We start from the raw sequence: 26,839 nt of genomic DNA on the forward strand, positions 1-26,839 counted from the left end.
GCTGGCTGAGCCCTTGTCTCTGTTACGGGAAGGAGAAGGTTGATGAGACAGGTGTGGATGGAGTTATCCTTGCTGCCTTTGTGAGGCATTCTCATTTCACATCCCTTCACAAGATCCCCCTCTCTGTGGCCTCAAGAAGGACAAGTTAGGTAGACAGAGGAGGAAATCCATCAACCTTGTCAACCTGGTGAATTTTAGCATCTTGATTCTGACACGTTATTGACAAATAAAAATAGTTCCATGACTCAGTCGGACTTGGGCGGAGGTGGAGGACACAGGGACTCACCATTCCCTTTAAAAGGGCAGAGGAGGAAAGAAAATCTCATTTGTCAGGATCCGTTAGACGGAACCCCATCTGTTTCTGCCTGTTCCTCACCATGGTGCAACATACAGTGCGGAAGCGAGTGACCAAATGTGTACACTGATGGGGCACCCCAGAGCATATGTAAGTGGGCTCAGTGGTATTTTCAGCATATCAAGAGACAGTCTCAAGGAGATCTCTATGGCCGAACCTGTCACACAAACCCTTCCTCCCTGGGTCAGCTAATCTGGGATGAAAGAACCTCAAAAACTAGGTAAAAGGCTTTTCTGTATGGACAATAAAGTGCTTTGGGCCAACACCCAGGTGGAACCTGGGTTACTTGTGCAGTGAAGATATACCCTAAGACTGCATTTGACTGGTGTGTTCTGGGCCAGGTTCTTCCCATTTCCACCACCACAAGCCTCGCTGACTTATGGGGTGACACTCTGGGTGTCTTGGGGGGGATTCGAGGGGGCCCAGTCTGGCCCAGTGGGGTGCATGCACTGCAGAGTCCAGCCCTTGCTGAAAAACTTTAATGAGATTAATCTGCTGAGGTGACTTCAGCTATCTAGAGTCCTGCAGGGATAATGGGGAAAGAGCTTTGGCCCTGGGGAACGGCTGGACAGCGGGTGTGTGTTTGACTGCAGAACTTTCTGAGCTGGCATCTGAGCAAAAGCCCATTGAAAGACTCCCTTTGATTCCAGTGGGCTTTGGATTAGGCCCCAAATGATGTTCTGGCACAAAGGTTCAAAGCTAAAAACCCTCCATGCAGCAGCTTTAGTCATTCAGTACCTCAGCCAGGTCTTCGTAATGCCATCCTACAGGGGAGAAATGCAACACTAGTAATTAATCGTGGCCAAGTTTTGGGCATAGCCAGCTGGTGAGGACAGCAAATCACATAGCTAATATTGAAAAGGGAAGTGACTTTGAGCTTATTTTGGTAACAGGAACATTTTGTGCCTAGAGATGTGTCCTTCCCCCTGCTTGATGCTTGATCTATTCAGTGGCATTTACTGCACATTGCTTTTCTTTTTCTTTCCACCTCTCTGGTGGCTCTTAATGACGTTAAAATTGGGTCTATTAATCCCTTGCCTGAGATTCCTTCTGGGTTTTTAAGTAACTGTCAGCCCCCACGTGTCTTCACAATGATTGGGCATAGCGATTGCCTAAACCTGCGGAGTTTTTATATTTCCATCAAAGGCAGAAATCCATGCACCTGACGCCGAATTTGAGAGGCATGTATACTCCCTGCATAAGAATGCTTTTAAAAACCCACCCCCAGGGTGATTTTTAGAGGGTCCCAGGAGAGCTACATTTGAAGGAGCTTCTGTTTCTTTTTCATCACAAGTTTATTTGCTCAAAGCCGGGAATGGGCAGCGTAAGGAGGCATGCTGAGAGGACCAAGCGCTGCTGCTATTTGCGCCTAAAGATGGTTTTGTAAATCCATTTCTGAAAGTTGGCAACGGCTGTGTAAACACCTGGGTACCTGGGACTAGCACAGCTGTTCCCCCAGGACACAATACCGAATACTCGGCCCTCACACACCAGTGGCCCGCCAGAATCCCCCTAGAAAAGAAGCAGACAAAATAAATAGTCTTGAGGTGACCTGTCCATCATAGTCATAAACACCTCGCCTGTCTATTCAGCCTATTTATAAATGATCTGGAGAAGGGGGTAAACAGTGAGGTGACAGAAATTTCAGCTGATACTAAATTGCTCAGGATAATTAAGACCATAGCAGACTGTGAAGAGTTTCACAAAGATCTCACAAAGCTAAGTGATTGGGCAACAAAATGGCAAATGAAATTTAATGTTGATAAAGGTAAAGTAATGTACATTGGAAAAAATAATCCCATCTATACATACAATACTATGGACTAATTTAGCTATAACTACTCAAGACAGAGACCTTGGAGTCATTGTGGATAGTTCTCTGAAAACATTCACTCAGTGTGCAGTGGCAGTGAAAAAAGCAAACAATGTTAGGAATCATTACAGAAGGGATAGAGACTATCTTATTGTCGCTATATAAAACCATGGTACGCCCACATCTTGAATAATGTGTACAGATGTGGTTGCCTCATCTCAAAAAAAGACAGTGGCATTGAAAAAGGTTCAGAAAAGGGCAACAAAAATGATTGGGGTATGGGGCCTGTTCCAAACCCCAAGGAAGAGAGATTAAAAAGCCTGCAGTGTAAACATAGCCAGAGAGAGGAAGCTGGAATCCCAGAGAGATTTAGTCTAGACCATGGGGACATTCTGCACCTTCCTATATGTTGTGCTGCATCATCATGCAATGACCCGGCATCATGAGATCATGCCACAAAGTTAATATGCTGATTCGGTCCTACCAGAAAAACGATAATTAAAAAAGAGGAGACCACTGTAATGTACATTGGAAGGGATGCCGTCAGCCCCATTGTCCTGCATTGCTATTATCTTACCCAGGAAGAGAAAAAAACTAGATCATTTCTGGCTTGCCATTTTGGTTTTTTTGCTATAAAAATAGATCCACCTTCTCCACCCACCCTCTGTGCTTCAATTCCGAGCGTGAGTCATCCTCCGTTGGGAGGTGTATGATCAAGGCTTTAACTCTATGGGAACTTAAGAACAAAGGCAGACCTGAGGGCCGCTTTCTACTGCGTTCCTGGTCATGCATTTTTCTCCAGATCGCCTCCCATGATGCTGCAGTAATGGTGGTTAAGATTTTCAGAAAGGACTAGCAGTTTTGGGTGCCTGACGTGATCTCCTGAGAAGAGCCTGTTGGTTTTTTTCCCCAGAAACCTCAGGAAACCAGGCTCTTTTAAAGGTGAACTGGGCACCCAAAATTTGAGTCCCCTCAAATTGACTAGTCACTGTTGATGGTCTTGGCTTGTATCTTCCAAGTTTGTCTCTCTAAAAGTATGACTTTCCTGCCATATGTGGAGGAGGGGATAGGTACTTTTTAAAGGACATGTGGCACTATGCCCCATATTTTTCATAGAGTATGTCTACACTAGCCCCCTAGATCAAACTAGGTAGGCTAATGTAGGCATTCGAAGTTGCAAATCAAGCCCGGGATTTAAATATCCCGTGCTGGATTTGCATCTTTCTGGCCGGTCGCCATTTTTTTTTTTTTGAAATGTACAAGTCCGGACTAACTGCCCCTGTCTACATGCAGCAGTGACCTAGTAGTTCGAATTAAAGCCCTAGTTCGATCTGCCTGTTATTTCTCCTGGAATGAGGTTTAACAGGTAGTTTGAACTAGGGCATTAATTCAAACTACCGGGTCCTTGCCGAGTGTAGACGCAGGCAGTTAGTCCGGACTTGTAAATTTCAAAAATGGTGATCGGCCGGGAAGATGCAAATCAAGCGCGGGATATTTAAATCCCAGGCTTGATTTGCAACTTCGAATGCCTACATTAGCCTCCCTAGTTCGAACTAGGGGGCTAGTGTAGACATACCCATAGTGATATGCTTACAATATGAACATGGCATTGCTAAGATGTATTATGCAAGGTGGATCATGTGAGATATCATTGGAAAGGTTATGATTTGCAGAATGTGATTATCCTATTGGAGAGCATGTATCATTTCTGTATCTAAAGTTAGAAATATCGACTGAGTATCCATTACAAATGTGTTTGCAACTGGGAAATGCCAATGAATCATTAGGCAAGAACCATAAACACTGACGTCTCCTCTAGCCAGGGGTTGCTCACCCCTCACATCCACCCCCATTCCACCTCTTCCCCCAAGCCCTCCCTCCCCCCCCCTTTACTATCCTTGATGCCCCTGCCCTCCTGGAGCATCCTGGACACTGCAAAACAGATGTTTTCTGGTGGGCAGAAAGCACTGGGAGGGAGGGGGAGGAGTTAGTCAGCAGAACTGCCAGTGGAGAAGAGGCACTGCGGGGAGGGGATAGAAGATTGAGCATGGCTGCCAATAGGTGCTGAGCACCCGCTAACTTTCCCCATGGGTGCTCCAGCCCCAGAGCATCTCTGGAGTCAGTGCCTCTGGGAAGAACAATAGGTCTCTAGAAGATACTAATCTCCCACCTTCCTGAGAAGCTTTCTGGGAGGCTGCTAACAACCTTGACTCAGGACTGTTTTGACATTGCAAGGTCATGTGATCATGTCACTTGGCACTGGACTTCATCTTGGACTGCTAGTATTTTCCCACTAATAGGGAGTAGGGAGCAAACTGGGAAACAAAGGATTCCCCCCCCCCTAATTTTTAAATCCTATTTAAGGCTGGGGAGTGAGATAATCAGGATCCCTTCTTTTCTTCATGGAATTCCTGCCCAAGATAACTGCTGTCCTAGGGCTGAGCAGGGGAAGAAAGGACTGGACTCAGGCTGGAAAAGGTGTCTGGCCAGTAAAAGAAAAGCTTAAAATAACATTTAGGGTGAGAAATTACTACTTGTAGCCAGTTTCTTTAGTGTATTAAGTGTGGTTTGTGTGTCTGTTTTATTTTCTTGGTGATCTGCTTTACTCCATGCTTCCTTAAATTCAATTAAAATCTATCTTTTGTAGTTAATAAACTTGTTTTATTTTCTCTAAAACCTTGTTTGTGGAACTCCTAACTGGGAGCAGGGTAGAAAGCTGTGCACACCTTCCTCCACATTGAAGGAGGAGGTGAATGGCCTGTGCTAGGCCTGAACCAAAGCCTTGCTCTGCTGCCAGACTGAAGAGCAGCAGACATTAGTTGTAAGGCCTGGAGTCACATACATTCCATCTAAATTGTATTAAAAAAGTGTTATACCAGGCTGTGAGGAGAGGACTTTGTCCTGATAGCCCCCGCCCCCTGCTCCCACTGTCACCAGATAAAGAAACAGATCTCAAGATGGGTAAAGAAAACTTAAGTCACACCATTCTGTCTGGCAAGAAACTGCTTATCAATAGAGAATGTTGGGAATCCTCATTCTATGATCATTGTCACTCATTACACTTTCCTATTGTTTGATTTGTGATCTCTGTCTGGTTTGTAACTGTTTCTGTCTGCTGTATAATGAATTTTGCTAGGTGTAAGTCAATTAAGGTGGTGGGGTATGATTGGTTAGATAATTTTGTTCTGATTGGTTAGTAAAATTATACTAAAATAATTGGTTAAGGTATAGCTAAGCAGGACTCAGGTTTCATTATATAAACTGGGGTCCAAGAAGGAGACCAGGAGGAAGAAGATGGGAAGTAACAGAAGCAGAAGGAAAGAAGAAAAGGCTGGAAGAAGACCAGAAACACCAAGAAAAAGGGGAAAACCTGGAAAAGAAGAACTCACCTACGAGACAGCCTAAGACCAGAGAGACTGATATTGCCTGGCCAACAGGGGAAGTCTGCCTGCACCCGGATTGATGAGCATGACACTGTGTGCTTTGTATGTGTATTCTGCTTGTTTGGGAATTGTCAATAAATAGAGGATAAGGACATTACAGTGTGAGGCTCTTTCAGTGGCTGAAGATCTTGTAAAACCCGCAGGAAGATGCGCCCTGAGCCCTAGGAATTGGGTAAGGGTGGGTGTGTAAATGAAGAGGGTTGCACCTTGAGCCCTAGGAACTGGGTAAAGGTGTGTTTCCCTACAGTGTGGAAGGGATAGAGAAATTTGTGCGGGTAACAAGAGGAGATTCAAGCGCCTGGCTCAACAGGACAGGGTGAGGACATTCAGGCTGGTGGAACAGAGCAGGGCTCAGTGGAACCCTAGTATACTGAGTTGCATCCCCCCGATGGGGGTGGGAGTGGCGGGGGGCAGTGACACATCACAGGATGGATGGATTCTTTTTAATGGGACCCAGGCAATCTAAAGACCCAACTGCCAGTGAGTGCCTAACTACTGGCTCACTAGCAGGACACACTAGCTGTCCCCAGAGGAGAGGTTGGAACATGCAGCTTCCTCTGCAGAATTAAGGAGGGCAGCTGTACCTGGCAGGCATCTTTGCCCCCTGTGTTGAACCCAGCGCAGATCATGTTCTTGGTGATGTATCCCGCGTAGGAAGCTGTGCTGTTACACTTCCCGGCAGAGATGATCGGAAGGTGCACGCTGCGGAGAGTGTCTGAAGTCCTCCCGCCCATGGGAGTGGTGTAACCCCAGCCAGAGACTTGGCAGAAGCGGCCCTCCTTCACGGCCGCTCCTTGCTGGGGAAGTGGCACAATGGAAACAAAAGCGTTATGCACCAGCGGCCTGTTCAGCTGTTCGGAGACACCAAGGGGAGAGTCATTACTGACTGTGAAGAAACAGGCAGGAACAGGTGACTGAGGGTGTAGGACTGTGTGCATTGAGCCTTTGGCTAAAGCATCTTCCAGAAAGCCAGCAAGCTTGTGATCTGGAGACATCAGAAGATGGATGGAGAATCCATTACCTCCCTTGGCAGTTTGTTCCAATGATTCATCTTCCCCAGTGTTAACAATATGGGCCTTAATTTTAATTTTAATTTCTCTGGCTTCAGCCTCAGGTCATCAGTAGTTATTTTTATGCCTTTCTTTCCTGGATTAAAAATCATTTGAATATTGGTATTTTCTCCCCATGAAGGTACTTATATACTGTAATCAAACCCCCGCTTGAATTTTGATACAGTAATAAACAGACTGATCCCTTTAGGTCTTTCACTGTAAGGTGGGGTTTTTTTTTTTCAGCCCCCAAATCATTTTTGTGGCGCCTTTGCTACACTCTGTCCAATTTTTTCAACATTCTTTTTCAGAGATGGACACCAGAACTGGATCCCATATTCCAGTTCTGGTGCCACCATTGGCATCTAGAAATGCAAATTCTCCTCCCACCTTGTACTCAGGACCCCCAGAGTTATACATCCAAGGATGGCATTGGCCTATTTGCCACAGTATCACAGAGTGAGCTCATGTCGCGTTTCTTGTCCACTATAACCCCTAAAGCCCTTTCAAAGTCAATTCTAAGTCGTGCCCCCTCCCCCCGGGCTGTCTGTTGAGCACACAGCAGTGTTCCCTCTAACTTTTTCCACACATGGGTGGGATCAATTTTGTGTGCACCACCAGTCAACGTTGAAACCCATGCTGCTGCCTGTGGGCACTGTCGACACTGCTAATCAGCTGGGTGGCACCGGAATCTTTCCTGGGGGGCTGCCTAAGTGCTCAACCTATAGGAAACACTGGTAGAGTGTCCTTTGCTATTCTGTGGTGACAGTACTGTCGTTTCTAGTGCTTTGGGTATGATATACTACTGTGTGTGCAAGCACTAGGGATGTGAATGGGTAGCCAGTTAACCAGTTACCTGGTAAACATCCCCCTTAATGGGTGATGCTGATGGGTAGCAGTTACCCATTACCCGGGAAGCAGTCCTCCACCCGAGATCCACCATGGGTGGAGGGCTGCTGACTCCCAGCAGCCTCGTGGGGACGAAGGGATGGGGGGGACTGCCCCAGAGCCTCCCGACTCCCAGCCCGTGAACCAGCAGCCCTGTGGGGTGGAGCAGCTGGGCTGGAACAGCTTCCCTTCCCCCCTCCCATCCACCCCTGTTTAATCAGTTAACCGGTTAAACTTAACATTTATCCGGTTAACTAATTAAACGGGATTGTACACCTCTAGCATGCACACACGCTGTCTGCAGCAGGGCCACGCAACTGCAGGAACACAAGCAAAGGGCTATATTCATTTGCACGCCCTCCCTGTTGCTCGTGGCAAGAGCCTGCCATCTGGGTTTTCTGTCTCTCTGAATGGTTCACACTAATGCTTTGGAAGTATTTAATTTTAGGGGAATAAGAGCCAGGCTACTAGGGGCCCTTCGGAGAGAACTGAACCTCGGCATTGTATCCCAGCAGCCTTGGAGCTGCTGCTACTTCAGTCAAAAGGCTCCAGTACGTTCCCTTGGGGGGAGTCTTAACAAATTGGAGCCTTTAATTGTTATTTAAACTTGAGTCCATTCTTATTAACACACAATGCACTTTGCAAGCCTGTTTGCAAGTCTGAATGCCGTTTAAGTGGAAGTGATACCGGCTTAGCCTGAGACATTCCTTTCTTAAAGGCAATACATCCTGGGAATTTCATTTAGTTCCCCTTTGGTTTCCTTCCCTGGCTTGGAGCTTCCTTTTGAAGCTGCTCGATTAGAAAAGGACATGCAATCTTAATGAGTCTCTGTTATGTTGGGTACTAGGGTTCTTTGACTTGCAGAATATTTTGAACAGCCAATGCTCTTTCAATAAGGGATTGCTGTGTGGGAAAAGTCATCAGAGAAACCTTTTTGGTCAGGAGGCACCTAGCATTTGCCTAGAAGTCTAGATACAGTGAATTTGTGCTCTGAGTGGGAATTTTGTAGGATTTCTTTCAGTGGCTGGGCTTGGATTCCCGCAGCTCTTTGATTTCTTTTTTTGCCTTTCACCCTATGGACCGACCTACATTTGTCAACGCGGTTTTTTTTAATACAACAGCTGTTGCAGCGTATTCAGTCATTTTGTCCCTGCCTTTAAATGATTCATTAACACCGGTCCAACTCCCTCGTCGGAGCAAACGCTTCCCCTCATTGCTCAGTGAGATTGTCAAGATCTGGTTCCAAAAACAAAACACAAGTGAAAAGCACACACAGGATCAGGAAGTGCCATGTGTCTATGCAACAGTGACGTGTGTCCATTCACTCACTCCCATGAACGTGTCGGCATGGTGTGGGGGCACAGAACTAGAAGCGGGAATGATTATATTCTGCTCCAGTGGCTAAAATGTGTTGCAGCAACTGCACGTGCAAATTCAGTGTGCACCAGCTTGCATCACTGTTTAAACCTATGGCACAAGCCGAGAGGCTTTGGGGCTAACTGGGCTCCTACTCATGAAGATACTCTGCAGAAACCTTTTAGATGTTTTTTCTTTGCAGGGATGGAAGGGCAGGTTGACCCTGATACTGTGTACAAGCCACTCCATGCCCTTTGGGGATGCCTTACCACTCAGCCTGATCAATTCCTTACCAAGGAGAGGTAGGGGACTGACAATGACGGAGAGCCCGGTACTCAGGGAGTATAGCTCCAACATAGGCAATGAATCAGTGCCTAGATACCAGAGGCTGGGACTCATCACTAAGTTAAATATGTAAATAGGCCCCCAGAGTGAAAGAGACCCCATGAGAGCTGAAATGTACAATGATCAGTAACCAATCTTCCCTCCGTTTTTTTCCATCCATGTGTGGAATAATTTTTGTTATCTGCACCAAAGCATGTGCAGATGTGCACCACCAGCAGAAACACATGCTGCCAGCTGTGGGCACTGTAGATGCTATGTTAATCAGCTGTGCATCATTTGAATCTCTCCTGGACGGCCGCCCAAGCATTCAGCTTACAGGGAACATAGTCAGTAACTTATTTATACCTAGCACTTGCATAGAAGTGTCACTTTACAAATGGGGAAATTGAGGCACAGAGCAGGGATGTGACCTGCCCAAGAAGAGCTATGACCAGAGCCCAGTTCTCCTGAGGCCTAATCTTCCCTAGGGCCTATTGGCTTTCTGGGTGAAAAAGCATCAGAGAGCAACAATCCCAGAGAAGCATGCACACCCCTCCTGTGAACAAAATGTCCCCTCTCCAGTGGGCTTGGAGGTAGATGGCCCCATAAGTGCAGGAGTTGGAAAGAGCAGTCATCTGTGTCCCGATTACTAGTTACGAACCGCATCCCATCATGCATTGCATTTCTTTTAGAACTCCAGGCCCTCCCATCATGCACTGCATTTCTTTTAGAACTCCAGGCCCTCTGCCTCACAGGGAGCTGTAGCCCTAGTTGTGCTGAGGAGGAAGAAGGAAATACTCGTGGTGCATAGGGGCAGAACAGTCTAGGCCACTGGGATTGTTACGTTGGGGTAGGACAGCATCTCCAAAAGGGCTGCAGGATTCCAACCTCCTATTTCCAGTTGCTAGTAACTTTGCCAACACTGTTTTGAGAAGACCACTTGGCAGGGATTGGTTAGTTTGCATGTTTTCCAGGTTTGAGAGAAGGGAGATGAAGACACTCAGCGCCTCCCACAATCAGAGCCTACATTTATGTCAGCAGCAGTGCGGATGGGGACACAGGACTTGCACTCCAGCATGGGCTCTCTTCCTCCCTCTGCCACCGGCCTGCAGAGTGACTTTGGGTGAGTCACATTGCACCGTGCCTCAGTTTCCCCATCTGTAAAACAGGAGCAGTAATGCCTCTCTCCTTGTGTAAAGTGCTTTGAGATCTACAGGTGCCAGGTGTGCACAAGAGCTAGATATTTGTTGTTATTAGGAGTTTGTTCCTCTTCTCCTTGACCGTCTGCACATTTCCACCAGCCCTGTTCCATGGCTTGAACGTGCATGCACAATGGAGCACTCCGCTGCTGTGAACAGCCAAAACAATCTGTAGTCATCACCTCCCTCTCCAGCCACCTGCTCACTTTGGCCTGGGGAAAGCTTGTTACCTTAATCAGCATGATGTCTGCGTTTTTGGAAGTGGAGCTGTAGTCCGGATGAACCACCATCCGCAAGGGCCGGAAGATCTGCTCTGTGCCTTCAAAGGTGGAGAGAGAATATTCCCCCGCGACAATCATCATCTGGTTAATTCTATCGGGAGACAAGCAAAGGGCATGGTCACCCGGCTTCACTGCGGGGAAAAATATCACCAACTAGGGATGATTTAAAAGGCAGTTCCTCAAAGGACTCAAAACATTTAAAAATGCAGCCCTCCCTGCACTTCCCATGTGAGATCTTGTGCACCTTCGTTTTAACTCTCTTGGTGTCAACATGGAAGTGATGGAGATACACGTGCGGGAGATGCTATGGGCTTGCCTAGTGCGTAGATTTGGATATATGACTGCTTGGAGGTACACGTGAGTGTGTGGGTGGGCGGCACTGTGGGTAAGAAATTGCATCATTTCCATTTTGCAGATGAGTAAACCAGGAAAGGAAGTGAGAGATGTAAAGATATAATGACAATGATTCAAGTGGGAGAGATGGGAACCCAGGCCTCTGCTGTGATCACTAGAGAACCCCAGTCCAGTGGTTAGCCACAGAGAGGCTAATGCATCAGCACTGTGAAATGTCGGTGGCAAGGAACAAGCGAGCTGGGTGGGCCGAAAGAAAAACTGATTTTGTGCCCCAAACTTTGGCTGCACCTATAATGAAAATGGAAAAATGCTGGTGAGCTGATTTTTGTTGTTTTCATATGATATGCTTTCTTGCTTTCATATGCTGTAATGGCTCCCCCAGAAGAAACGCCAACCCCTCTCTGCCCAACCAGTCTCTTGTCTGATTCCCAGACATCTGCCTGCGTGCTCTGGACGCTGATGTTAAGTGGCACTGGATTCTGCCTCTCTGCCCCCCAAAGAAGGCTGTTCCTATGTCTTAAACAGTCAGGAAATCCTGATGATTCTAGGGCCCTGATTCACAGTCCCATCCCTATTTAGCAAAGCAGTTCAAATACAGGCTTCACTTCAAGCATATGTTTCAGATATAATGGGGGTCTGAGACGCCAGGTAGATGAGGACTTGCTCAGGATCACACGGGGAGTCTGGAGCAGAGCTGGGAATTGACATGAATGGAACATAAGCACATACTCAAAATACCTTGCTGAATCACGGCCTTAGTGAGACAACCTGAAAAAGTTTCTGGTCCTGGTCAGTGAGACCCAAGAGGCTAGGATAGGTAAGAGAAGATGCAAACCTTCCTGCCTTTGAAAAGTCATCCCTCATTACAGCTCACCCGTGTGTGGGTGTAGCAGGTACAGGCATGTGAGGCTGGGGGGCCTGTACATGGATATGTGCCAGACCAAGGACCCAGTTCTCAGCCTGAGCACTTAAACTTAGGTCTGGTCTACACTAGATCTGGAAGGTTGGCTTAAGGCACGCAACTCCAGCTATGTAGAATACGTAGCTGGAGTTGGTTTGCCCTAAGCAGGGCGCAGTGGTGTCCCCACAGTGGGAGGCCGATGGCAGCAAACCCTCCCATCAGCTTCTCTTACTCCACGACGGCGAGGAGTCCAGGCACCAGCCGGCGCTGCCCTCAGCATTCGATTTACGGGTCGATACTAGACCTGCTAAATCGAATGCGAGAACATCGATCTCCAGCACGGCGAGTGAAGACATGCCCTTAGGTGCCAGGTTCCTTGTCTAGACACTGCAATGGGAACATAGGCCACCAACTTTGAAAACTGAGGTGGGAACATGTGTATAACTATAGGCAGGACTCTCTGGAGCTGTGATGTTTGCCACAAGTCCAGCACCCCCGAGGCAGGTCTCTTGTCTGATTCCCAGACGTCTGCCTGTGTGCTCTGGACGCCGATGTTAAGTGGCGCTGGATTCTCTGGCATTCCTTACTCCGTTTTGCAGTGAGCTGCCGTCAGGACCCAGCTTCGGCTGACCAGTGACCCGCCACAGAAATGGAAGCCTGTCTTCCTCTTGAGGGACACCAGGTACTTGGAGGAATGAGGCGCCACGATGTTACCCCCAATGATGCGCTGGAGGCTGTTCTGACCATCTGCAGAGCAAAGGCAAAACTGTCAGGAGAAGACAGCTGGCAACCCCAGCGAGCCCAGTGGCTCCTCTCACCCCAAAGACACTGGGGCACTCTGCCTCTCCACAACTCCCAGTATCACCGCTTGCAGCTGGACTGACCAAAGTGTCATTCAGTGCATGCCACTGGCCGGCCTCCTTTTAATGCAATAGGACCTCTACCCCAAATAACCTTCCAGGACCTTTGTATTTCAATCATGAGTCCATGAGTCGCTGTGACAGCTCCAGCCCCATTAGGGCCACCCAGGGAGAGAGAAATGGGACTATAGAAGAAGCTACACACCAAAGAGGCATTTTAAATCACCAACAAGGTGCCAGCTCCCCCGCATAGGCTCAGATAGCTGCCATTAGGTGTCAGACATCGGCACCACAAGGATGGATAGATCCCGCAGGAGGGATTCTAACTGAGCTGCCACTCTATTATCATCCTCTCCCTGCCATTAGCAAGATGAGAGTCCATCTATTATTCACGCAGCAACAGGCCTTGCTTTCTCCAGAGGCGATGGAGCAATGCTAACTACACAGCTTCACTGTGTTTAACAGGGGGGTTAATCCATCTGAATCCAGTTCTGTGCTCGCTGGAGTGAGGGGCTGATCATACTCACCTGCCGGAGGCTGAGTGCAGGTAGGAACCAGGCATCTATCCCACCTTGGCTCCCCAGCTCTGATCTGATTTGCTTTCCCAACCCCAGGCTCCAGCGAAGCGCCACTAACGCACGTCCTTGGTGATTTTGCGCTCCCCCTGCTCTCCAGGCCTGGGCCCTCTCAGCCAGGGGCTGCTAACTGGTTATGTGAGGAAACAGGCTCGGGGCTGAGTCCGTCACACACTCAGGTCTGCTCTTGGGCAAACAGAGGGATCGGTGCTGAACGGAGAGAGCCTGAGCGCTAATCTAGTCACCTCCAAGACAGACGATCCAGTTGCGTCTAGTTAAAGGGTGAACCTCCTGGCACAGAGCAAGGCTTCCTGTTAACAAGTCTGCTCTGTTCCTCTACTTAGAAGCTGTTCGACGGCTTCCTTTCAAGAACAGGTAATGGCAGAAGGGCTTCGATTTGCCGAGTTTGCAGACAGAGCCCCTGCAAACTGTACTGGCTTTATACATCAATAGGCAAGGTGCTGTTGTGAAAGTTACCGGCACTTGCGCATCACTCCGTGGGTGGTGGGTATAAGAGGCAGGGGAAGGCAACGATACCCCAAACTGCCAGCTCAGTGTGACTCCCCCAGGCTGAGCACAACCTTCCCCCCTTCCTGCTCACCAGTGCTCTAGCCAGAGCCGGGGAAGGCTGGGGCCATGCGCTGCTCCCCCTTCATCCCTCCGCTGTGCCAGGCTGGAACCACATGCCACCAGCCCTCCTCCCTGTGCTCCAGCTGGGGCCAGGGAAGGCTGGGGCGGGGCCTTGTGCAGAAGGGGCAGGCTGGGGGCTAGCTTCCCCCAGCCCTAGGTTCATCCGCCGCCCATGCTTCATTGGGTTAGCTATTTTCCGGTAGCCACTGTGCAGGGCTAGAACACTGGTGACCTACAGATGAATCCAAGTCCTCGAGACACTGACCAGGCCAGTGGACTCAGTTGTCCCATTGCAGTTGGGACTCTCTTTTGAACGGGAGGGACAATCATGAGCAATGACAATAGAGACCTCTGTCGAGGTAACAGGACCAACACAGGCTGGATGCTGAACTGTGACCACGACCAAGCCAATGTGATCTGGTAGGTTAGCATAGTGCCTGCCACGTGAAAGTGATGGAGGGACAAGTCACGGTGCTTGGTCAGCTCAGTGCGGTGTCTACCAGAGAGACTGTCTGAGAAATGACCACCCCAAAGAAGCTGGTTTACTTTGTGTGGGCCAGGCTGGGACTCCAGGACACACTGGCTCAGCAGGTGGTATCAAGAATCTGCCATTTCATAACTATTTTACCCCGAGACCCTTCCCTCCCTAGGGTACAACTCCCAAATTATATGAAATTCGCTTCCTTCCTCAACATGGAGGAAGGTATGCACAGCCCTCCCCCCTCCCCTCAAGTTAGAATTCACATAAACTGGGTTATATTCTAACTATGAAAAAGTGCATTTTAAGTGGTCAAAGAGGTGGCAAACAGAACAAAGCTGATTGCGAAGAAAATGACACAAAGAAGGCAATCTGAGTTAGTGTCACTAAACACTGACTACAAATCATAATTTCTCACCCTACTTATTGTTCTAGGAAGAGACCTTCATAGGCCAGGTAGCTCTTAGCCTGGGACCAGCGGTTCCCCCCTCCTCAGTTACAATGCTTTTGTTTCCAGGTGTTTTCAAGAAGGAGGTGACACACAAGGGGGCACATGCCCCCTAAACGCCATGGGCAGAAGGGGCAAGTGGCTGGCCAGCGGCTGGTGGGACTAGAGCCTCTAGGTGTCCCAGGGGACAGCGGGAGGGCTGGTGCCTGCAGCAGGGGTCTGCCCCTCCCCCTCTGCAGCATTGGAAAGCAGAGCAGCATGGCCCCCGCTCACTCTGCTCTCCTAGCACATCGCTTGGGGGAGGGGCGGGACCACCCCCACACTCAGCAGCGGGAAGAAGAGCAACATGGCCAGAGGAGCAGAGTTAGCTAGGGCCACATTGCTCTGCTCTCCCTCCACTGCTGGTGAGTGCTGGGGGAAGGGCAGATCCTCGCTATCAGTGCTGGTCCCTGGCCGTATTAGTCATTGCTAGGGGGCGCTGGTCCACAGAAGAGCTGGGGCAGGGGTGGATCAAGTGTAGAGCAGGAGCAGGGAGAGGTGGGGCCTGGGATGGAGGAGGGTTGTCCTGGCTCTTTCCTGGGTTTGGGGGGGATCACATATATGTGCCCCCATCAGGGGCAGATGAGGGTTTTGCGGGCCCAGGGCAGCAGAATTTCGCGGGGCCCACCCTTTGACACGGTGCATGCACGGGGCTTCTTGAAGCGCGGGGCCCGGGGCGGCCGCCCCACTCGCTCTGCCCTATATCCGCCCCTGGCCCCCATGTTCCCCATACATCAGTCACCCCTATTTTCAAGTATCTCTTTGGGAGGAGAGGCAGAGGTAAAGCAAGCTGAAGACCATGATTGTTTTACTCACCCGCCTCATACAGAATTCCCATAAAGCGGGAATCCTTTGTTTGATTCCCTCACCCATGCAGAACAGTTCAGCAATCCAAGATGCAGGTCACCTGGCTCCATCATCCATGAGCCAGAAGTCATGTGGGTCGGCCACAGGAAGACCACGCCTATTCGCAATCCATTGTACTAGCTGCTGGGCCATCAAAGCCATATCTGGCTTTTTCATTGCATTCCCTGACGAGTCAGCAGCAAGAGTGACCCAAAGCATCAAATGTGAAATACGGATACACAGGCCACTAATCCTAACTTCAGACATAAACATGATCCATGCATCCGAATGAGATAACCATATTCAGTAAATCATAAATTCCCATTGATGCCTTACATCAGCCGTCTGGCATAAAGCTCAGGCATATTCGAGGCATATTTTCATAAAGCACATGACACGTCACGTCTGAACCCCTTCTTTCCAAAATGATGACAAATGTCCTGACTCACTTTTACTTGGCCTGTTGTCAAAGAACACTGAGACTTGGCTACAGAGCAATAAATATCATTATTTTAACCTTCCTTTGATTTAGGATGCGAGCTGGTCACTTATGTGAGAGTCCAGGCAACTACGCAGTTAGAGACTGGTGAGAACCCATTGCATGGTGTGATTCAGGGCAAGATTCTACGGTCTCTATTTGGTTTACACTTAGTGCTGAATGCTCCTGGGAAGTGCTGAATACCCACAACTCCCAATAAAGTCAATGGGAGGTGAAGGCTGTCAGAAGTCATAGAATCCTAGGGTTGAAAGAGATCTCAGGAGATCCTAAAAGCAGGACCAACCCCAACTAAATCATCCTAGCCAGGGCTTTGTCCAGCTGGGACTTAAAATTTCTAGGGATGGAGATTCCACCACTTCCCTACGTAACCCATTCCAGTGTGTCACCATGCTCCTATTGAAATAGTTTTTCCTAAATATCCAACCTGGACCTCCACCACACTCATTAGCTCATGCCGAGATCAGACTTTTATTCCTTACTTTATTGAAGTCCATACAAATTTGTCCTGGATAAAAACACAGGCAAAACCTGAGATTTTGGCCTCAGGTTCAGTTTCGTACCATCCTAAAATTCCTTCCAAGAAACCTCTCAGCTGTGACATTCCCCTGTATTTCTCCCAGTGGTGCAGTCCCTTTCCAGGACATCTGATACGACTGTACGTGCTTTTACAGCACTACTTACAAAGAATGTTGAAGTGTGTTTGTTTTGTGTAAATACTCCTGTCAAATTACACCATTTTCCCCAAAGGTCTCCCTGGAGGTGGCCTCATCATCTAGAACAATTTTGCTTAAATGTGGTCTAAATTAGGAAGCAAACTTTCCTTGCTGATAGTTTTACTGAACAGATACTTAACGATAAACACTTTGGGTGTATTTCCTCCTGTGACGAACCCGGTGAGGTCCGCACTGGTGGCGGGGAAGGGACTCCCCCTCCCGCCTGGGAAAACGGCCGCCACAAGCGGCGCACGGACCGACGCCGTGGCCCCGGAGCCAGGGCACCGGGGAGCCCAAACAGGGGCACCCTGCCGGAAGCGGGGGAGGGCGCGGACCGGGCAGAAGCGGCCGGCCCAGCTGCCCCGGCTTACGCTCCCGAGCGAGGCGCGGGCACACGCCAGGGCAAGCGCGGGGGTGGCGGCGCCGCACGGGCGGGGCTTATCACCCGGACGTCACTCCCCGGCGCCGATAAAGGTGGCGGCCGGGCAACTGGGGGGAGGGGGATGAGGAGGTGGCCGCCCTGGCTTCCAGGGGTGTCAACTTCCTGGCCCCCAGGGCAACCAAGAAGGATGGCTCCGGCAGTTGGCGACTCGCGCTGGGACGGACCTGGAGACTTCGGCGCGGTGAGTGACCCCCGACCTGCCCCGTCACCAGGGCATGTCAGCAGGGAGTGGAAGGAGCCCGAGGCAGGACCCTTTTGGCGCCCGTGGGCGGATGAGTTGAGGGCTGCCGCCCTGTCCGCCATGGAGGGCGACGTCTAGGCGCCAAGCTCCACTTAGGGCCTCGGGCTGGGACCCGGTGGTGAGGAAGGGCCCGGGTCCCCCAGTTCCCATCCTCCCCGCGACACTCAAGAACTGAGACTAGTGTGGATAGGACCGTAGGAGGAACTCCCCCCGGTCCAACCCCACGGCCACGCTACGGCCCCCCCCTCTCTGCGGCTGGAGGAGGGGGCCCGGACTAAGGGTCCACCAAACCCCCTCAGCCATCAGAGGCCGAGTGGTGATCGCACCCTAATCAGACTCCGCAAACGAACCCCGGGTACGGGACGAGGAGAGTGATCTAAGGCGGTGGGTTCGCGGAGCCCCGCCCCCTCAGCCAGGTGGGAAGCCGAAAGGAGGGGGCGCGAGGAGCTCGCACCCGTAAACCCGCCACACCTCCTTCTTTACTTTACACAGCTTTTTTCAGGGAATCTCCAAACAAATTACAATAATCAATTAAGCCTCACAATGCCCTTAAAATATTATCCCTCTTTTACACCGTTTTACACCAGTCCTTGAAATGGTAATCCCATGGCAGAGCTAGGAATATAATCTAGGACATCAGATTTACTGCTTTAACCACTAGACCTCATTCTCCTCTCATTATCTGCAAATGATCCATGCTGGAATCAGTCCAATGTCTGTTTCCCTGGAGACTTAGTAAACTTGTCAAGGTGCAAATATTATTGAATGTTGACTGCGGGCCAATTTAATCTGAAAGGTTGGTCTATTGAAGACACACCAGCTCTAATTGACCCTGGGTGGATCTATATAGACAGATAACACACACAATTAAATTTCCAGGTTTCCTGTCAATGTGATGATTTAAACAAATAACGCGATTTGTTCGGTTTTAAAAAGAAACACCTATACAGACTGTTGAATGGAAATCAGCTAAAAAGGAAACCTAGGAACCAAATAGGAGATATCTTAGGGGGGAAAAAAGCAGGGTGCATTTCTGGATATGAAGAGATGTAAACTGTAAAATGGGTTCTGAAGAGACATCTCTATGTCACATGATGCACATTCAGCAATCTAAAGACTTATTCGGATCCCCAGACATGAAAGGCCATCTAAAGCTAGATTATATATATGAAATACTTACCGATCAAAGAAAATAACTGCAGGAGCAGCAGAAGGCTCAATGCGAGATAATTCATCTCGGAGTCAATGTAAGATCTTATAAGCACCTGCCAAAGGTAGCTCCAGCTCTTAACTCCTGAAGGGAGAGAGAGAGACCCAAAGAAACTTCACTTCATACCTAGATATCCTGGTTCTTCTTTCAGTTTCCATGACAACCTGAATCCCAAAGAGAACAATCAATTATTCATGGGGGCACTTCAGGACACTGGTGTCTGATTGACTAGAGTTAACCTTGTGTTCTCATCTTCCTCCCCTCGGCATCCAGCTGAAAGGGCCATCGCCTTTACCGGTCACAAACCTTGAATGTAGCTTCTTGTGTTTCCTGGCAGTGAAGTGACCCTGATTCCAACAAGCCATCCCTTGGCAGACAGGGAAAGGCATTTCCTGATGGGTCTTCATGTCCCACTTCCCTTCATGTGCCGCTGCAAATTAAAGTGGAGATCCACTGTTCTGAGTTGTCGGAGCTGCCCAGAAGCCCTGTGGACAAACTGCTCATCCGTGCTGGGCAAAATGCTTCTCACGCAGCCTGAAATAGGGTCGAACAGACTTGATTTGGGAAACTGTTGCAAACTCAGGGCTGGATTTGTCATTGCCCTGCAGCTTATGGTGTTGCCATCTACACAAGTGGAAGAGAGTGTGTTTCTGGTACTGTGTGACCCCCACTTTACACTGGTGAAAATGACCATATAGGGTGTAGGCTATGGGGAATGAGGCTGCTAGATGTGCCAGGAAGGCCTTTCAGATAGAACATGCTGGGGGCCTTTCAGATGGAACATGGTACCAGTAAGGAGAAACCTGTTCTTGTGGTGTTGTAAGAGAGGTTGCTATGAATTTTGGGGTCCTGTTAGTCCCTCTATGTTGTTTTGGGTTTATCTCCACAGGTGAGACAATCATTCTAGCTGGTAGGCGCTAGTCCATTGAGACACCATGGCTACATCTAGACTGCAAGCCTCTTTCGAAAGAGGCTTTTTCGAAAGATAAAGCGTCTAGACTACAACCAATACTTTTGAAAAAGAGTGTCTAGACTACAGCCAGTACTTACGAAAAAGCAAGCCACCTTTTCAAAAGAGAGCACCCAGGCAGTCTGGATGCTCTCTTTCGAAAAAGCCCAGTTTGCATTACCTAGTGCCTTTTTTCAAAAGAGCACTTTCGAAAAAAAGGCGTTATTCCTCATAAAATGAGGTTTTCCGCGGTCGAAAAAACTGCTGCATTCTTTCGATTTACTTTCAAAAGAACGTGGCAGCAGTCTAGATGCAGGGGCAGTTTTTTTTTTAAAAAGGCCACTTTTTTCAAAAAAACCCTGTAGTCTAGACACATCCCATCTGTGAGCAAACTTCTGCCTTCAGTTTCCTCCATGAAGCCCCACAGAAGGGAAAGAGCTTGCATGAGGCAGCTCCCTATGGTAATAAATGAATAAATACATACATACATACATACATACAAGCTACCTGTGATTGCCTGGGTAAAAGTGTGCAGGGCAAAGTGGCGTATTTAACTTGGCTTCTGCTGCAGTATCTAGATTTTTGTCTGGCCCCTCGCCCCCATATAATTGGAGGGTATCTTGGATATGTGTTGGCTCCAGCTGGGAGAAATATTCAGTGAGAACATTTTAGGTTGTTTTTTTTCAACAACAATTGCATGGGGGTAATGATGCCTCTGCAGCTTTTGGGGAAATAAAAGGAGCGGATTCCTTTCAGCGGGTGGATGGTGACTTATTAACACCAGGCAAACAAACACAGGGGTTAAGATAATATACACCAAGCCCTTACCCAAGCTTCCTGTAACCCACGGAGCTACTGTGGCCTTTTATTTTCCTTAGCAGTAGTGCAAGGAAGAGCCTGTATCCTGTGAGATACTGGCTTAAGCAGGTTAGCGTAAGTTAGAGTTACCATATTTTAACTTTAAAAAAAGAGGACACTCTTGAGAGGGAGTGTACCTGTATCAGTATCTACCACTCACGTTGTATTAATGTGATATATCACCTGTATCAGTATCTACCACTCACGTTGTATTAATGTGATATATCACCTGTATCAGTATCTACCACTCACGTTGTATTAATGTGATATATCACCTGTATCAGTATCTACCACTCACATTGTATTAATGTGATATATCACATTGATACAATGTGAATTGGTGGATACTGATACAGGTACACTCCCTCTCAGGAGTGTCCTCTTTTTTTGAAAGTTCAAATGTGGTAACCCTAGCATAAGTGAAACAAAAGCCTGTGACCCTCCGCTTAAATAAAATAGCCCCAAAGTGGCCCTAGATTCAGGGAACAGGCAATAGCTTAAGACAGGACTTGGTACATAACAAGATTAGGCAACTGTGGGACTATTGAACTGATACTAGACTTGGATGTTTTGGGGTGAAATCATGGGCAGATGTTTATCCACAAACTTGCTTTAGCACTAGCTGCTACGTGTGCTAAGGCATTCATATGTTAACCTATAGGATAAAAACACCCCAATGTTATGAGAGTGAAAAGTTAGATATGGATGTGGAGCCTAGTATCTGAATGAGTTTTCATGATAGTATTCAGGCCCTGGACTAGGCCGGGCCACCAGGCCAATGGGGTAGTGAGCTTTCCTCTTTGACCCTCCAGCTCTTCATTGTCATCGTCTACCATTGGCCTTTGGGCATTGGGGCCTGGACCATCGGGCTCATCTGGCATGGCAGGGACAGGGATGGTCCTTTTGCCTCTTGCCACCAGATCCCCAAGGAAGGGTGTGAATGTATGAGCACATGCAAGGGATGATACCAAAGATGTTACTGACATTTGTTTACGTGGTTTGGAGCATTCTTGTCTTTACAGGTTGTGTTAATACAAGTGGCTAAGGCTTTGCTTAGCCCTCAGTGTGAGATGCCTTTCCATGCACCCCAGGTTCCTACAAGATATTGAGCTTGTCAGTTGTAATTCTGTTGTTCAGTCTGAACAGAACTAGGACCATAGTAAATTACTGGGACTAGAACCCTAAGAGTTGGACCTCCCTATTCCAGCACCCTCAGGACCTGAGCTGTCCCAGATGAGGGAATTGGGGACGTTTCCCAGCCACCAGCCCCCTCAGCCTATCACCCCTGCCCGCTGCTGGCTCCTTCAGTCCCACTCCCAGAACTGCTGCTCCAGCCCCACTGCCAGCACGTCACCACTCAGCCCTGTCCTGCTGCTGTGGCACATCTCCACCGCAGGCAGGCACGCAGCCCTAATCAGCCTGCTGGCCTGCCCTGACCCCAGCTGGGTTGCCGCGGCCCCAGCTCTGCAGCCATGGCCCCAGACAGGCTTTCCCTGCTGGGCTGCCGCAGCCCAGCTTTACTGCCAGCCAGATTGCTGCAGTTCTGTCCCTGCTGCCAGGCTGGCACTCAGCCCCGATCAGGCTGTCATGACACCAGCCCTTTTACCACCAGCCTCACCATGCATGGGGCTATCAGCTACTGGCCTTCCTGCCCTGGGGCGCTCTCATTCAGGAACATCCAGAGCCCGGATGTTGTCAAATAAGAGAGTCCCAGTTTTGGGAGGTGCAACCTGTATTAAAATAAATTGGCAACCTCTGCAATTATAGAACCAGGCTGCATCACACACAAAAGAACAGCTCTCCCTTTCCACTGGCACCCCTCGGGGATTTCTAGGAACTAAAAACCTGTCTTGTCCCACCTCGGCATCAGGGGAGTTGACAGACACACTGGGCCCCTGGGCAAGATGGAAGGCCCCTATCTCTGCACTCCCAGAAGGGGTGGAGCAGCAAACACACCACACTACCAGAATACAGCAACCCCCTCCCCACCCTTAGAGCTGCCTAGAGTGGCCATGCAGTACTCCGGTGGAGATTTAAAGGGCCTAGGGCTCCAGGTGCCACTCCTTCTATAGTAGCAGCAGCAGCCAGAGCACCAGGCCCTTTAAAATCACCAGCCCTTTGTCCCCTTTGTCCCCCCCAACTCCCTGTCTGCAGCCCTGTTTAGTATAACTTCACTTCTACAGTCCCCACAGGTCTCCATAGAATCATAGAACACTAGGACTGGAAGGGACCCTGAGCGGACATCGAGTCTAGTCCCCTGCCCTCATGGCAGGACCAAGCATCATCTAGATTATCCCTGACAGATGTCTGTCCAATCTATTCTTAAATATCTCCAGTGATGGAAATTCCACAATCTACTTAGGCAATTTATTCCAGTGTTTAACCACCCTGACAGTTCGGAAGTTTTTCCTAATGTCCAGCGTAAACCTACCTTGCTGCAATGTAAGCCCATTGCTTCTTGTCCTGTCATCAGAGGCCAAGGAGAACAATTTTTCTCCCTCCTCCTTGTGACACCCTTTTAGATACTTGAAAACTGCTATCATGTCCCCTCTCAGTCTGCTCTTTTCTAAATTAAACAAGCCCAGCTCTTTCAGTCTTCCCTCATAGGTCATGTTTTCTAAACCTTTAATGATTTTTGTTGCTCTTCTCTGGACCTTCTCCAATTTCGCCATATCTTTCTTGAAATGTGGTGCCCAGAACTGGACGCAATACTCCAACTGAGGCCTAATCAGTGCTGAGTGGAGCAGAATTATTTCTCATGTCTTACTCACAACACTTCTGGTAATGCATCCCAGAAGCAGGTTTGCTTTTTTAGCAACAGTGTCAGACTGTTGACTCATATTTAACTTGTGGTCCACTATGACCCTAGATCCCTTTCTGAGTAGACAGTCACTTCCCATTCTTGTTCCTTCCTAAGTGTGGTACTTTGCATTTGTCCTTATTAATCTTCATCCTGTTTACCTCAGACCATTTCTCCAGTTTGTCCAGATCATTTTGAATTATGATCCAAATAATTGTCCTCCAAAGCACTTGCAATCCCTCCCAGCTTGGTATTATCTGCAAACTTAATGGATGTGTCTAGACTGGCCACTTTTTCCGGAAAAGCAGCTGCTTTTCCGGAAAAACTTGCCAGCTGTCTACACTGGCTGCTTGAATTTCCACAAGAACACTGACGATCTCATGTTGCTCCCGTTCGGGCAAAAGTCTTTTTCCAAAAAACTTTTGCGCAAAGGGCCAGTGTAGACAGCAGAGATTTGTTTTCCGCAAAAAAGCCCCGATCGCAAAAATGGCGATCGGGGCTTTTTTGCAGAAAAGTGCGTCTAGATTGGCCATGGATGCTTTTCCGCAAAAAGTGTTTTTGCGGAAAAGCATCCTGCCAATCTAGACGTGCTTTTCCAAAAATGCTTTTAATGGAAAACTTTTCCGTTAAAAGCATTTCTGGAAAATCATGCCAGTGTAGATGTAGCCAATGAGTATACTTTCAATGCCAGCATTTCTCAAACTGTGGGTCACGACCCCCAGGGGGGTCACGAGCAACTTAGAAGGGGGGTCTCAGCTGGATTCAGATTTTCATTTGTGACCCCTCTCCCCTGGGCCGTGAAGAGCGGCAGGGCGGCGGAAGGCAGCCGCCGGCAAGCCGTGCAGTGTGGCCAGGACCGCGGGACTCCAGGAGCGCGGCTCAGCTGCAGGAGGAGGCAAGGCAGCGGGAGAGTGAGGCTGGTGCAGGATCGGACGCTGTCTGGGGCACGGTTGCCCCGCTGGGAGAGGGCGAGGTCCCTCAGGCAGCAGGCTGGGGGATTGGGCCAGGGCAGAGAACCCGGAGGTAAATAAGGGCACGTTGGGGTCAGAGGAGGAGGAGAGAGAGAGAGAGAGGGGGAAAAAAACAAAACAAAAAACCAAAGGGATGCGGAGCGGAAAAGAGGCACAGAGGAGAAAGAGACGGGGTAAAGGAGCCTGCAGAGGGGAAGGGCGTTGAGGACCGCAAACGCCTTGAAGGAACCCCAGGAGGGCAAGGAGTCTGGTGAGAATGGGGGAGGAAGCAACCCAGGGCAGTGAGGGTGGGTGTGGGGGGATCACAAATTCATTTAACATTTTAGGGGGTCGTGATATCGCAAAGTTTGAGAACCCCTGCTCTATGCCAATATCTAAATCGTTGCTGAATATGTTGAACAGAACCACTTCCAAAACAGAACCCTGCAGAACCCCACTTGTTATGCCCTTCCACCCTGACTCTGAACCATTAATAACTGGTCTCTGAGAACAGTTATCCAGCCAGTTATGCACCCCCATTATAGTAGCCCCAAATAGTTAGTATTTCCCTAGTTTATTGGTAAGAAGATCAGGTGAGATTGTATCAAATGCTTTATTAAAGTCTAGGTATACCCTGTCCACCACTTCTCCCTTATCCACAAGACTTGTTATCTTATCAAAGAAAGCTATCAGATTGGTGTGACATGATTTGTTCTTTACAGATCCATGCTGGCTGTTACCTATCACCTTATTATCTTCCTGATGTTTGCAGATGAATTCCTTAATTACTTGCTCCATTATCTTTCCTGGCACAGAAGTTAAACTGACAGATCTGTAGTTTCCTGGGTTGTTCTTATTTCCCTTTTTAATAGATGGGCACTAGATTTGCCCTTTTCCAGTCTTCTGGAATGTCTCCTGACTTCCATGGCTTTTCAAAGATGATAGCTAAAGGCTCTGGTACCTCCTCTATCAACTCCTTGAGAATTTTAGGATGCATTTAATCAGATCCTGGTGACTTGCAGACATCTAACTTTTCTAAGTAATTTTTAACTTATTCTTTTTTTATTTGAACTTCCAAACCTACCCCATTTCCACTACCACTCACTATGCTAGGCATCCTGTCATTATCAATCTTCTTGATGAAAACCGAAAGAAAGAAGTCATTAAGTACCTCTGCCATTTCCAGGTTTCCTGTTATTGGCCCGTTTTCCTTTTATAGCCTCTCCCCCATCTGCAGCAGGTTCTGTATCTCCCATAGGCCAACCCCTCCCTCTCTCCCAGGTATTATCTTATGGTGGCGTGAGACAGTCACTTCCCCAGAAGGCGTGGGACTGAACTGTCTGTATTTAGACTGGCCAGCTCCCCTGGGGCTTACTTTGAACTAAGGAAATGTCTGCCAAAGGGCTCTGATTTTGCGATGTTTGAAAACAGTCTGATTAATTTTTGAATAGACAGGCTGTTTTCTGTTGTCATTAGGTGTGTCTTAGAGGTCACTAGACAGACTGATTCCTTGCACACACACGTGCAGCGACACAGGAATACACAAGCATCATGTTGGATCTTGGGGCATGACCCAATGCAAAGAGCGCAAGTCAAGTGAGTGAGTGAAAGTGTCTTATGGCACTCTTCTGATCTCGGTAATGCTCTGTGGAGAGTAGGGATGTGAATGACTAGTTGAGCAGTTGACTGTCTGATAAGCAAATGCTTATCGGATAGTCAACACACCAATCGATTAGTCATTCCACCCCCCCTTGCTGTCTCTATGGGAACGTCTAGACTACATGGCTCCATCGACGGAGCCATGTAGATTAGTGTACTTGAAAAAGAGAAATAAAGCGGCAATTTAAATAATCGCTGCTTCATTTACATCAAAATGGCTGCCGCGCTGTGCCGATCAGCTGTTTGGCGGCACAGAGCGGTAGTCTGGACACTCCACGGTCGACAAGGGAAGCCCTTGTTGACCGCCCCGGTAAACCTCATTCCACAAGGCATAACGGGGTGGTCAACAAGGGCTTCCCTTGTCAACTGCAGAGCGTCCAGACAACCGCACTGTGGTGCCAAACAGCTGACTGGCACAGGGCATAAGCCATTTTGATGTAAATGAAGTGGCGATTATTTAAATTGCCGGTTCATTTCCCTATGTCTAGAAACCTAATCTACATAGCTCTGTCGATGGAGCCATGTAGTCTAGACATACTCTATCAGAAAAAGGCAGCAAGGGGGGTAAGAGGGGGTGCTTCAAAGTGGCAGTGCTGCGTGGAGCTTGGGGCCAGACCCTGGGCTCCACATGGCGCTGCCACTTTGAAACAGCGTGTGCATCAGGGGCCAGTTGGGGAGT

The 26,839-nt window shown here is 48.7% G+C and overlaps 1 protein-coding gene across 1 annotated transcript; it reads right to left on the minus strand.

Moving 5' to 3' along the window:
* Window positions 1-1,697: 1,697 nt before the first annotated feature.
* On the minus strand, window positions 1,698-15,831 carry LOC102446786 (trypsin-3-like). Its single transcript, XM_089773022.1, has 5 exons — window positions 15,810-15,831; window positions 12,551-12,710; window positions 10,658-10,799; window positions 6,196-6,462; window positions 1,698-1,867 (listed from the first exon to the last, which is right to left on the minus strand). Exons 1-5 carry the CDS (start codon window positions 15,829-15,831, stop codon window positions 1,715-1,717), a joined length of 744 nt encoding a protein of 247 aa, XP_089629148.1. The 3' UTR covers window positions 1,698-1,714.
* Between the last annotated feature and the right edge of the window lie 11,008 nt (window positions 15,832-26,839).

The sequence above is a fragment of the Pelodiscus sinensis genome, chromosome 24, assembly GCF_052426305.1.
Source record: "Pelodiscus sinensis isolate ZL-2025 chromosome 24, ASM5242630v1, whole genome shotgun sequence".
NCBI lineage: Eukaryota > Metazoa > Chordata > Testudines > Trionychidae > Pelodiscus > Pelodiscus sinensis.